This window comes from Abramis brama (assembly GCF_963993115.1).
Source record: "Abramis brama genome assembly, chromosome: 2".
NCBI classification, from domain to species: Eukaryota; Metazoa; Chordata; class Actinopteri; order Cypriniformes; family Leuciscidae; genus Abramis; species Abramis brama.
This window is the reverse complement of record NC_139964.1, coordinates 57382658-57396283: the sequence shown is the minus strand read 5'-3', so window position 1 is coordinate 57396283 and position 13626 is coordinate 57382658. Positions and strand designations below refer to the sequence as shown.

General features: G+C 36.0%; 2 protein-coding genes across 8 annotated transcripts in view; both read left to right on the top strand.

Moving 5' to 3' along the window:
- The window catches only part of LOC311078014 (ankyrin-3-like), a gene marked incomplete at its 3' end in the record, with an annotated part of 27762 nt that extends 27636 nt beyond the window's left edge, over nt 1-126 (top strand). Inside the window, exon 7 of the mRNA XM_084106659.1 lies at nt 11-126. Coding sequence (XP_083962785.1) covers nt 11-126 — 116 coding nt within the window. The remainder of the gene's footprint in view (nt 1-10) is intronic.
- LOC311072066 (ankyrin-2-like) overlaps nt 7-13626 on the top strand; it is a 47900-nt gene continuing 34280 nt past the window's right edge. For 4 of the 7 annotated variants that reach the window (XM_084096803.1, XM_084096800.1, XM_084096802.1 and 1 more), the window contains exons 1-21: nt 7-114; nt 505-528; nt 1462-1560; nt 2242-2340; nt 2608-2706; nt 3102-3299; nt 4907-5005; nt 5400-5498; nt 6905-7003; nt 7125-7322; nt 7861-7959; nt 8645-8743; nt 8851-9048; nt 10337-10435; nt 10568-10666; nt 11402-11500; nt 11586-11684; nt 11781-11853; nt 11934-11987; nt 13070-13193; nt 13415-13499. In XM_084096803.1, the coding sequence (XP_083952929.1) occupies nt 505-528; nt 1462-1560; nt 2242-2340; nt 2608-2706; nt 3102-3299; nt 4907-5005; nt 5400-5498; nt 6905-7003; nt 7125-7322; nt 7861-7959; nt 8645-8743; nt 8851-9048; nt 10337-10435; nt 10568-10666; nt 11402-11500; nt 11586-11684; nt 11781-11853; nt 11934-11987; nt 13070-13193; nt 13415-13499 (2142 nt within the window). In that variant the 5' untranslated portion in view covers nt 7-114. The remainder of the gene's footprint in view (nt 115-504; nt 529-1461; nt 1561-2241; nt 2341-2607; nt 2707-3101; nt 3300-4906; nt 5006-5399; nt 5499-6904; nt 7004-7124; nt 7323-7860; nt 7960-8644; nt 8744-8850; nt 9049-10336; nt 10436-10567; nt 10667-11401; nt 11501-11585; nt 11685-11780; nt 11854-11933; nt 11988-13069; nt 13194-13414; nt 13500-13626) is intronic. The other 3 variants (XM_084096805.1, XM_084096801.1, XM_084096804.1) reach the window with 2 other exon arrangements.

Sequence of the window (13626 nt, the reverse complement as noted above, 5' to 3'; positions counted from 1 at the left end):
GACACGAAAGGTAAAGTCCGCCTGCCAGCTCTCCACATCGCGGCCCGCAAAGATGACACCAAGTCTGCTGCTTTGCTGCTCCAGAACGACCATAATGCTGATGTCCAGTCCAAGGTAAGAGAGTAAGGGAGTGGGGATTTCATGTTCATTGCTTTTGGTTGGTACTATAGCAATAATATGGTTTTTAGACATTTTTGTAATACCATGGTTTTACGGATGGTAATACAATTTTTAGATGGTATATCAATATGGTAATCATATTTTTAATGTCACTGCGCACAATTATTTTAAAATGGTTTATTTATTAATTAATTAGTCTTGTCACATATATTTTCATTGAGGTTCTTTAAGCTATTGAGATTGATATTAGAACACTTGTTTGGCTTTTTTTTTTTTCTTCACTGAATTGTAGTCATGCTTTTGGATTGCTCCTTTTAAGATAAAAATCAAAAAAAAAGTTTTAAAAAAAGCCAAATTAATAAAAATACCATGTTTTTTCCTCAGATGATGGTCAACAGGACTACAGAGGTATTAAGATTCTCAACAGAATCCTGCATTCGTCTTGACTCTTGTAAAGCCTAATGTGCTACTTGACATTGAATCTTTCTTTTACAGTGCATGGGAAGAGTAGAGTCTTGTCCCTTTAAATGTAGTGCATGACACATTGTTGTTTTTATTTTAGTGCAACACTGTTTTCTCAAAATGTATGGGTGTTTCTTGCTCATCATGATGTTTAAGCAGGAAATAGGGGTTCATTATGTTATTTAATACCACTTATGATTTTACTAACAAGCTAAATAGACGTTTGACTCTTAATTGTGCATGTGAACTCATGCTGTCACTCTCACTGTCTGTGTAGAAGTCTCTCGGTCACATTTTGCTGCACCTTTTTGTTAATTCTGTTTTTTAAATTGCACCATGTCTGTCAGAATGGAAAGGTAAGAAAACAATGGCACCATCAAACAAACTCAGTAAGACAGACAATGCCAATTTCCTATCTATACATTCATCTTTAGTAATACGTAGTGAGTAGTTGCTGACTAACATTTGTTCAGATATTTTGTTCATCATCTTTTTTTTCTTTCATTGTCACTGAGAAACTTCTCATCTCTCTCATGACGCTGGGAATGTGCTCGTATATTATAACATGTACAAATCTAATATTTCTGTTTCTTATTTCATCAAAAAATTTACTTTTTATTCACTCTAGTGCATGGTGTGGTTGGATCCATTAGTAGCAGATGAAAATCCAGACACTTCTTTTACTTTGCCATTTTTTTCTTTCTGTTAAGTTTTAGCACAAATGTGATGATTCATTGGAATGCTGCATGGAAGATCATGGATGATGGATGTTTTAACTTAGTTGGAAGACTAGCACTAGCAAATTTAACTTCATTCTGTTTTCCTCTTTCCCTTGTTCTGTCCCTTCTTTTATCCCAATACTATTCCATTGTCTAACAGAGTGGCTTCACTCCTCTGCATATTGCTGCTCACTACGGTAATGTTAATGTGGCCACGCTGCTGCTCAACAGAGGGGCGGCTGTAGACTTCACAGCCAGGGTATGATCTAAAACCTAAAAAAGTTATATTGTCTATTATAGCATACTTTTTGTGATTCTACACCTCATACAAATAATATATATTGTCCAAGTCCTTTTGCCTTACTCAATGTACTAGGATTTTGGATGCATTACTTACAATTAGGCAAATTATTATATAAAGCAGTTTCACAGACAGGGCTTAGATTAAGCCAGGATTAGGCCTTGGTTCAATTAGGACATTTAAGTAGCTTTTATAAACATGCCTTAGAAAAACATAACTGATGTGCATCAAAACAATGGCACTGACATATTTAAAGACATTAAAACAGCTCAAAAATGCATTTTAGTCTGAAACTAGACTTGTCTGTGAAAAGTCTTCTAAATCCATGCAATAGCTTTCTGTTAGAAACAGACTGATATATAAGATGTTATTCACAGAAATCACACAGTTATCATGTTTTGGTAAACTATCCTTCTACAGGGAAAATTTTGATGTGCACAGTTAACCAGATTTTGTCACAGTCGATCTAATGAATTGTCGTTTAGTGTAACACAAATTTCATATACTATCAGATTTCACATATGAAGCAAACAGTTGCAATTCATCTTTTACTTTCCCTGGATTTGAGCAGACAGTCTCTTGGTTTAATGGTTTAGTTCACTAAATAATCTATCCTAAAAGATGTACTGTTTTGTTTAGAATGGTATAACCCCTCTCCACGTGGCCTCCAAACGAGGAAATACCAACATGATTGATCTGCTGCTAGATAGGGGGTCTCAGATTGATGCCAAGACCAGGGTGAGTATCAATACTGTCGTTCCATCAAAATACTGTAAAACAAGCGCCCTCTACCTGTACTGTTAACAGCAGTTTAGAGAAACAATTATTAAATGTACTTCAATATATGAAATTAATAGCATTTTGTGAGCAATGCATTACGATCATTATTGTGTTTTCATGTGGATTTGTGCAAGTTGGTTTAATAATACATTGTGCATGTACATTTATATGTGTGAGTTTTTGTATATGCTGTTTGACTGTTTTTGTCTTCTCTCTGTTGAACAGGATGGCCTAACACCTCTGCACTGTGCAGCCAGAAGTGGACATGACACTGCAGTGGAAATACTGCTTGAAAAAGGAGCTCCCATACTGGCACGGACCAAGGTAACCATACGTTTCTAAGTGCTTCCTAAAAACTGCTAATGTCTAACTGCTCAATTTAGGTCCCCACTGTGAAACTAGTCCCCATGAGTCAGTGTGCATTCAGGTTCAAGTCACACACACACACACACACACACACACACACACACACACACACACACACACACACACGTACGTCTTTACTGTAATCAATTTAATGCGTCCTTGCTTGATAAAGGTAATAATTTCCTTTAAAAAACTAAAAGTAGTGTGCTATCACTATGGTACATGAATATGGTAATCATATAATATAATTGTCTCATCATCTCATAGTATTACTGCTCCATGGTGCCACCACAACACTTTTTGAACTGAGCCTAATCTGTTTTTTTTCTCTCTCTGTATTTCACCACACACAGAACGGACTGTCCCCGCTGCACATGTCTGCTCAGGGCGATCACGTCGAGTGTGTGAAACACCTGCTGCAACACAAGGCACCGGTTGATGATGTAACACTGGACTACCTGACCGCCCTTCATGTTGCTGCCCACTGTGGTCACTACAGAGTCACAAAATTACTGCTGGATAAGAAAGCAAATCCTAATGCTAGAGCACTGGTAATTCTTTGTCTTTAAAATATGGTAAAATGAATGTGCATCTTGTCAATCAGCATTAGTATGTTTCCATCCACTTATTTTTATGCAAATTTTGGTTTATTACATTAAAAAAAACTGGATGGAAATGCCATAAATTAAAAAAAATTGCATACAAATAAATATGCGCTCATAATGTTTTATCTGTTTAGAAGACATGCACATAAACAACAATGGAAACATATTTACAGAATAAATCCCTCGATGCGCAGCAACAAACTTTAACTCAACAGAAGGTGAACTAGTGGATAGCTTCATTGCACATTATCTCAAATGTTAGATTGGTCATTCTAAAAATGCCTGAGCCAAAGTCTGGAAATGGTTGGGTAATATTTCATCCCAGAACTGCCACACAATTGCTTTCCCAAACACCAAGCATCCGCCTCAGAACACAAGATAACATGTCAGTGTTTATTGCTTCCCCAATTGAAGCAACTTACATTTTTTATTATAGATATTTTGTGCCAATTTTCCATGAATTGGCGATTTTGTTCTCTTAAACACATTGATGGAAATAGTGCTTTATTCGCAATTGTTGGTTAATCTATAATTATAAACTATAATTTGTTACCCAAATGTAGTGTTGTAGTACTTGACCGGTCTTGAGACTGATTTTTTGAAGGTCTCAGTCTTGTCTTGGTCTCGACCACACGTGTACCTGGTCTTGTCTTGGTTTCAGACTAAAAGGACTTGTGATTTTATTTCAAGACTGGTCAAGACCACAACTGCAGGGATATCACTGTCTTATTTATTTGTTAGAATCATTAATGAGATTTGGATGTAAAACTTCCCGCTTCAAATACAATAAATAACTTGTTACTGTTGTGCTGGGTCAGTAATTCCTGGAGAATTGTCAGAAATTAGTTTTATTTAATCAAAATTAGTTATGCCCAAATGAATGCCCAAAATAATTAAAGATATGATTGCAAAAAAGTATAAGATCTTGTTTTTTTTATATCATAACTTATGATGTAATTAAGCAATATAACAAGAGCAAGAGAGCTGTTTTCACGAATATGAGCATGATTTCAAACATGATATTGATTTTATACAAAGGTTCAATAAACAAAAAGTTAATATTAAGTAACTAAGTTTTTGCTATTTTGGCAACGAAAATGGTTCCAAACTAATTCATAGCAGAAATGTGTATTGAACACAGCAGTGTTCCTTTACAGAATGAATGAGCAGCTTTGAACGAATCGTGACTCACTCATTAAGTGATTTGACACCACCTACTGGCGGTTTTGGTTTCATATTTAAAAGTATAATTTCCAGTATAATTATAATTTAAATGTAAGGAGTGCTGGTCTGGTCTTGGTCTTGGTCTTGGTCTTGGTCTTGGTCTTGGTCTTGATTTGGTCTCGCCCTGTCTTGGTCCCAACCCCTCAAAATCTTGTTCTTGTCTTGATCTCAACACACTCTGGACTTGGTCTCAGTTTAGGTGGTCTCCACCAAAACATTTCCCAAATGTTGTATGCAATATTCCAAATCAGTGCATAGGTTAAATGAGCAACTTTGGATTGAAACATAGCTAGTGATGTATTTAAATATGTTTATGGGTTTTTTTTCAGAATGGCTTCACTCCTCTGCATATTGCCTGCAAGAAGAACAGAGTGAAAGTCATGGAACTGCTGGTTAAATACGGCGCCTCAATCCAAGCCATCACTGAGGTGAGAGTCTTGGTAGTATGTGATTGTGCCCTACTTTGCATACTATTTAGGATGGATAATATCTAATTTGCCATGTAACTTTGTAGAGTTTAATTATTTAGAGTTTAATAATTACATTTTGTAGAGTCTAATTACTACCACTAACAATGCCAAAGTCATGGGTTTGATTCCCAGAGAATGCATGCACTGCAAAAACATACATTGAATTCAATGTAAATCACTTACAATAAAAGTGTCTGCCAAAGTAATATGAATGCAAATAAGAGTGGATTTCATATGCTTACATTTATTGGAGATTGGTTCCTCTTGTTGACCTGCTGACTCGAGCGCTGCTTGCTCATTCATTGCTCAGTATTTGAGCTCCTGTATCTCACTCTCCTCTCTTTCTCCCTAGTCCGGCCTGACACCAATCCATGTTTCAGCATTTATGGGGCACCTCAATATCGTTCTCCTGCTGCTACAGAATGGAGCCTCACCTGATGTCTGTAATATTGTGAGTACATAATCATCATGATGGACATTTTGCACCATATATTTCTTAATATTTCTAGTAGGGGTATGCGATATTGACCAAAAAAAGGGGGATTTTCTGGAATTTTATCGAAATGTGTTTTTGCGCTGCGGTACCTTGACTAGTTTAGGCCTTTTGTGGAGCTTACTCCCAAATCTTTTTATTTGGGACACAAATCACTGTGACACATATTAACATTTCCATTAAGGGGCAATACTTGACTCCCTAAATTGATTTCCAGGGACATTTTTACCTTTAGAAGCCCATTTTTTTGTAACCTTATTAAATGCGGAATCTTTTATGACAAATTCTTAGATTTAATCAATAAATTAAATTAGAATAATAAGACGCTATAGGGCTGTTACCAGTCAAATTAAATCAAAATCAACAAAATATATATATATTTTTTTGCATTACATAAATGACACAGAAGCTGCATCTCAAGTAGTAGATAGATGTATTTACATCAGACGTCACACATTCATGTATCTACACTGCAATTACAATTGTACAATAATATTGTGAGATTGTTTAAAAAAATTAAAAATGTTAAAATTCAAATATGAAATAATTTAAAAAAATGAAATTATATTTTAAAATATGAAACTTATACCAAGAGATTCATTCAGTAATGAAACACTGCTTTGTCTGTCTGTCTATTGTATTTATTATAAGAACGTTTTGCTAACGTTCACATTAAGTTCAAAACTTTCAGTTTTTTAAATGTTTATTAAAATAAAGCTCTTGGTTATACAAACATTAAGCATTGAACATTCAATTTTAGAATGCTTCAAACATTATGGGAATGTTACTTCTGAAAGTTCTCTGAACGTTCTGGAATAAGTAGTAACATTTAAAAAACATTATATGAACATCCAACTAGAACGTTTCAGAAATTTTATAAACAATGTTTTTTTTAAAGACCAGATAGCTTTGAACAGATATTCTATTCATGTTACTAGAAAAATGTTAATCATAACTTTGAGAGAACCTTGCCAGAATGTTAGCCAACAATCTGAGAACGTTCCCTGTTAGCTGGGTTGCTCAGAGATGCCCAGTGGTTCTGCTCTGTTTTGTAACTATTTTCGCTGCTGCGTTCTAAAAGGCTTCATCATCACACAGTGAATGCGTGGACTCTGATTTTTATTTTATTTTTTGGTGAATCACAATCACAATATTATCATAGACGATACGTATCGTACACCCTAGTGTCAGAGCCGTGGATTAGCTCATGCTTTGGCACACTGTGGTGCTTATGCTTGCGGTATCAGCTTGCAACATTTTTAAGTTCTCTAAATAATTTCTAGTCCTTTGTTCTCTCCTCTAAATTAAGTAAAAGGCTTACACAGCATTGCATCTCCTGTATTACTGATTGTGTTTGTCCTCAGCGTGGTGAGACAGCGTTGCACATGGCTGCAAGGGCAGGACAGATGGAGGTGGTGCGATGTTTGCTAAGGAACGGCGCTCTGGTGGATGCCATGGCCAGAGTGAGTCAATAAAACCGAAGAAAGCGAAAATACAGATATTAATGACCACAAATAGAGATTTAATATATCTGATCCTATATCTGTATTTCTGTCACTCTTTCTATCTGATTTCTCCCTCCAGGAGGATCAGACGCCCCTTCACATTGCGTCTCGCCTGGGTCAGACAGAGATCGTGCAGCTGTTACTGCAGCACATGGCTCACCCTGATGCTTCCACCACTAATGGATACACACCTCTGCACATCTCCGCTCGTGAAGGGCAGGTGGACACGGCTGAGGTGCTGCTGGAGGCCGGAGCGTCTCACTCGCTCTCCACGAAGGTGCGACTGCAGGCATATCTGTGAAACAAATACAGAACCTCATTCAAATATATTATCAAATGTTAGTTCAATAACCCTATTATTTTGTACATAAACTAGCATTCAAAAGTTTGTGGACGATTTTTTTTTTTGTCTTTGAAAGAAGGCTGCATTTATTTAATTAAAAAAATATAGTAAAAACCGTAATATTGTGACATATTACATATTCAAATAACTTCAGCATCATTACTCCAGTCTTCAGTGTCAATATGCTGATTTGATGCTCAAGAAACATTTCTTATTATTACCACACTTGAAAACGGTTGTGCTGCCTTTTTTGCCTTTAATCCTTTTTTTTTTCAGGATTGTTTGATAAATTAAAAAAGAACAGCATTTATTTGAAATTGAAATCTTTTGATCAGTTTACTGTGCCCTTGCTGAGTAAAAGTATTATTGTCTTTAAAAATGTATATAAAATCTTACAGACCACGCATTTTTGTACAATAGTTTATGTATTTGTATGTATTTAACTAAAGATAAATATCCTTCCCCTTAATAGAAAGGTTTTACTCCTCTACATGTTGCTGCTAAGTATGGAAGCCTGGATGTGGCAAAACTCCTCCTACAGAAAAGAGCACTTCTTGATGATTCTGGAAAGGTGAAAGTCAAAACTTTAATCACCTACTCACTACACTACTCACATTATGCTAACTTTCATTAGAGTATTAGTAGACTGTTAAGCTAGCTTACTTGCAAAGTCTGTTGGTGAACCATCAAAATAAAGTGTTAGCAGATATTAAAGTCCCCCTGTAGTAATTTTATCCCTTAAAACTCACCTTTGTTCACCAAAATGAAATATTGAAATGTTTTTTCCTTGAAAAAAACTTTCTTCATGCCTTAAAATAGCTTGAATATAACTGAAGTATACGTGGTTCTATGAATATGCAAATTAGCCCCGCCTTCACTCACTCACACCAGGTCAGAGATCCACTCTTTGACAATCACAAGTTGACGTGATTGGTTACAAGGTAGTTTGTGACATCAGAAACACCGGCGATTTCAAACCGCAATTTTGAGACTGTTTTTTGTTGGTTTACTGCAGTTTTAAGATAATAGACATATAAACAACATTAAAAGCTTGATTATTTTTTTTTACCACAGGGGGACTTTAAGCAGACAGTCTAATTCTCTTATGACTGGTAGTTGACATGTAGTTGCAAAGTTACTTATATTTAGTAGAATGCCAAATGTGGACTATCAAAATAAAGTGCTACCAATTTTTTATTTAGAAAATATGTGTTCATTATTGCCATTTTCTATCTATATTTGGCTTTCTGAAACAGTACGGTCTGACACCTCTGCATGTAGCTGCTCACTATGATAACCAGCAGGTGGCGATGATGCTCTTGGAGAAAGGGGCCTCACCTCATGCTACTGCTAAGGTGCTAATCTTAAATTGATTGAAAAATGACAAATATCTGTCGCTGAATCCAGCAATACCACCAAAAATGTATTTCCTGATGGTTTGTGTTAATCTCTTTCTGTGCAGAATGGCTATACACCTCTCCACATTGCGTCGAAGAAGAACCAGACTCAGATTGCCTCTGCGCTGCTTCAGTATGGAGCAGAGACAAATGCATTGACCAAGCAGGGTGTGAGTCCGTTACACCTGGCGTCTCAGGAGGGGCACACAGAGATGGCTTCCCTACTGCTGGAGAGGGGTGCACACGTCAATGCTGTCACTAAGGTGAGATCTAGAGCCATAGAAATGTATACGTAGATGCGACATTCGACCGCTCCAGACACGCCAAAGCGTCTGCCATCTTGGAACGGTTAACATGACAGTGTTCATCACTCACACTAACCAATCAATGAATTTTCATTGAAAATGTCGCAGCATTATGCAGCCTATGGCTGTGAAAAACACAAGCTATACATTTTAGACGAAATGGGACATGTGCTGGAATCACGATATGGCTTAGGCTAATGTGATTATTAAACTTCAAAAGGCTATGAATTAATTAAATCTGAAATGAATAAAATCTTATAGGCCTATATATATATATGCCTTATAAAAGCCTTACATTTTTTTAAAAATCCTTCAGTGATACCCTGAACTTATTTACCATATTCTTTTCATCCAAACTGACTAAATGTTGACACTAGCTACGTTTACATGGAATTTTTTTTTGTTTTAATCAGAATTAAATCAGACATGAGCGCTGAATTAAGCGATCGGGTTGATGTGCGCGTTTATAACACACAAGCTTCAAATGGGATTTGATCTTTTGACATGAGCACACTGCACGAATATACAGAGTATCCCGCTGTTGGCGCATACAAATCATCATCCTGCCATCGCTTCTTTTCTTTGTTTTAAAAAGCAGACTTAATATTTATCTATTTCGGGTCCTGATTGGGAGACGACGAGCATATGAAGCTTTATGCTGTGCTGCTTGTATTTATCAAGCTGTAAAAACACCATTTCCCGCCCCCAAAACAACACATCTGTGGATGAGAGTCCGAAGCAAGTACTACTGGGACGACATTCTCCTGCAGCACTTCATAGACGATAAGTGGAATGAGAATTTTAGAATGAAACGACAGTCATTTATTACACTGTATTCGATTCAACAACATCAGTTTTTTTTTTTTCAACAACATCAGTATCTCAACATCATTAAGCCATTTCTACATCATTGCACATGCGCAGAACTTTACAGTTTTTTTTTGCCCGATCAAGTGTTTATATGTCCTATAGATTGGATTACAAAAGGTTTAAACCACACCTTACAATGGCCAATTCATTCCGACTTTTTTATTCCGACTGTGCTACTAGTACTGTTATCTCCAATCCACTTGTGCATTAGCAAATTAGTAGAAAGAAACCATTTGCTAATATAATAGGGCCACAAAAAAAAAATATATATTGGTCTGTAGAATTCAGCAAGTGACCAATCAGAAAGTAGTATTCCAGAGAGCCATGCAATAAACATGAGTTGGTTCATAATTTCTTTTTTCTTTTTCTTTTTCAGAGTGGTCTTACTCCTCTTCACCTCTCTGCTCAGGAGGACAGAGTGCATGTGGCTGAAATACTCGTCAAGCACGATGCCAACATAGACCAGCAGACCAAAGTAAGCATGACTCGTAGTTTTATATTACTGTGGTTCTTTACTGTATTTTTATTTAAAAAAATAATAATTTGGAAAGAAAGTGTCAAGATATGTTACATTTCAGCTAATGTGCAATTTGGTTGTTTCTTCTAGTTGGGCTACACTCCTCTTATTGTTGCTTGTCACTATGGAAATGTAAAAACGGTTAATTTCCTTTTGCAAAATGGCGCTAATGTCAATTCAAAAACTAAGGTAAGAGTTTCATATATTTATGTATTTTTAATTCTTTCATTAAGTGACTTTATAACCCAATTAATTATGTAATAAACTATTCACTTCATCTTTTTCAGTTATGAACTATTTGTACTATGATTGAATTAATGGATGGATGTTGCTGATATCTGTGATTGGTTTTAAAAGTACTGCAATTGTTTTATTTTATGAATTAATTTATACACAACAAGCATGCTGGTATTTATCTACTTATTATTGTATTATTATTTGTAAATAATTTTTGTAATTTTATAAGCTTAATATTTTATTGCGACTTTTTATCAAACAATTCTGTTGTAAGATTTTTATTTTTCCTCAGAATTGCGTGATATAAACTCGTAATTGCGAGTTATAAAGTCAGAATTGTGAGATATAAACTCGCAATTCTGTGAAAAAAAGTTGATTTGATTTGACTTGACGATATAACTCACAGTTGCAAGTATATATCTCACAATTCTTACTTTATTCCTCGCAATTGCGAGTTTATATCTCGCAATTCTGACTTTAATTCTCGCAAGTGCGAGTTTTATCATGCAATTCTGAATTGCGAGAAATAAAGTGATAATTGTGAGATGTAAACTCGCAATTGTGAGAAAAAAATCAGAATTGTGAGATAAAAAGTCACAATTATATTTTAAATTGTTTTATTCAATGTCGGAAACAAGCTTTCCTAGTTTACTGTATTGATGGAGCTGGGGGTTTTTTTCTTTTCAGAACGGCTACACACCACTTCACCAAGCTGCTCAGCAGGGAAACACACACATTATCAATGTCCTGTTGCAGCATGGGGCCAAGCCCAATGCCGTCACCATGGTGAGGGACACACTCGTACTTACAGAAATGATATTAATACTGTACAGTATCTCTGTCCTCTAACCTCACACTCAATTTCTCTCAGAATGGTAACACAGCACTCTCTATTGCTAAACGTCTGGGGTACATCTCAGTGGTGGACACTCTGAAAGTTGTTACTGAGGAAATAATCACAACAACAACCGTACGTATCCTTGACTTTACATATTAAGGATTTTTGATATATGCATAAACAGTAGAGTGTGTGTGTTGAATGCCTTGTTTATTTCAACTACTGTAGACGGTGACAGAGAAACACAAAATGAATGTTCCAGAGACAATGACAGAAGTTCTGGATGTGTCTGATGAGGAGGGTAAGATACTGTTTTATTAACTTGTATTATGCATAGTCAGGATTTCATATGTCTATGTAAAAGCTGATGTGCCTCTATAGCCCAGCATCAGATGGAGGAGGAGCTTTTTACTGAAGTCTCTATGGAGATCGAAGGTATAAAGGCTATAGATATAGAGTGAACCGAACTCACCCCTATACTAACAATACTGCATTTGCCCAAAATCTGTTCAGTTCGTTCTGTATCTATTCCAACGTATGGTTTGCAGTTTGTGTGCTAACTGCAACCAGCATGATTATTGTGTGTAGAAAACTAACTTTGTTCTTAGTGATCTGTGCTAATCTGGGGATCATTTTTCAGGGATGCATACTTGTCACCTTTTGGCAAAATTCGCCATTTGAATCCAAAATAGGTCATGTGTGTGATTTGTGTAGATCCGGCAGGTTTTTAATTTGGTGGTGGGAGGTAGGTTTCCATGTGTGTGCGACTGCTTTTAAAACACTTTTTCTATTTCCAACATGTTTTTGTTTTTTTCAGCATTGAGGACTGTAGCCAATCACAGGCATCTCTGTTAAAAGCAATGGCCAATCAGAGGTGTTTACTGTACTTTAGTCAGAATCCACTCTGAACAAGTTTTTGTTTAACGCAACTTCACTGACTGCATTCTACATTTTCGCAAATCCTCTCATCATAACTCCATCTTTGTCACTTTTTATTTACCCCTGATGAGTTTGCATCTCTGATTTTTAAAATCATAAAATGAGAATAAATGATATCTGTGGGGCACTGTGCATTTTTAATTAATAATACCTACATAATGAGTTAGCGTTGCTTGTTATGGCTCATTTTAGATGACAGAATAAATAAGCAAATTAATATGTTAAATATAAATGACAATAATAGATAAATACGTCTTTATTTATTTTACTTTTTAATGGGTTTTATTTTGTCCTTTCTGTCTCTTTTTTACAAATCTGAAGGTTCATAATAAATGTTATTTGATCTGAATTTCAAAAGGATTCTGTTTCATTTGCATTTATATTGGATCAGAAAATGAGAGAGAATAGAATGTCCAAAGAAATAGAAATAAAGTCACGATTTGGGCTGTTTATTAAACTACAGACTAGTCAGTCCATCATTTAATCAAGCTAGTCATTTGATCAGCCCACACTCAGTTCATCAGTCTGTCAAATTGACAGTATTAATCAATCCATTCTGTAAATGTGTGTATGAGCAGGTGAGGACACAATGACAGGTGATGGAGGGGAGTACCTGAGAGCAGAGGACCTGAGAGAACTTGGTGATGACTCTCTACCTGGACACTACCTGGACGGCATGAGCTACACCCACAACCTAGACCGGTAAAGAAAATCCCACAGGCACATTAACACACACAAAACAATATTTAACTATTCAAAAAACAAGCTAATTCCTTGTAAAAGCTTATTACGGTTAGCCCCGCCCCCAAAAACAACACAATTGGTTGAGACAGATATAATTTAAACATTTGTTGATGTTTCAGGGGATTTGGCTCTCACAAATACACACATAATGCCCACATGCTTGCATTGTCCTACCACAGGTCCCATGAGACCCCCAGTCATCTTGCTTACAGGGGTGAAGGTATCTTGATTGAGGACATGATCTCCAGCCACCAGTTTCATAAGGTGAACTATCGCACCTCGTATGTACTTCTCATTTAACATTTGGGCCAGTGTTATCATTAACTGAAATAAAAATAAATAAAAATCAAATAAAATATAAATATTACAGTACATTAAAAACTTGGTGCCT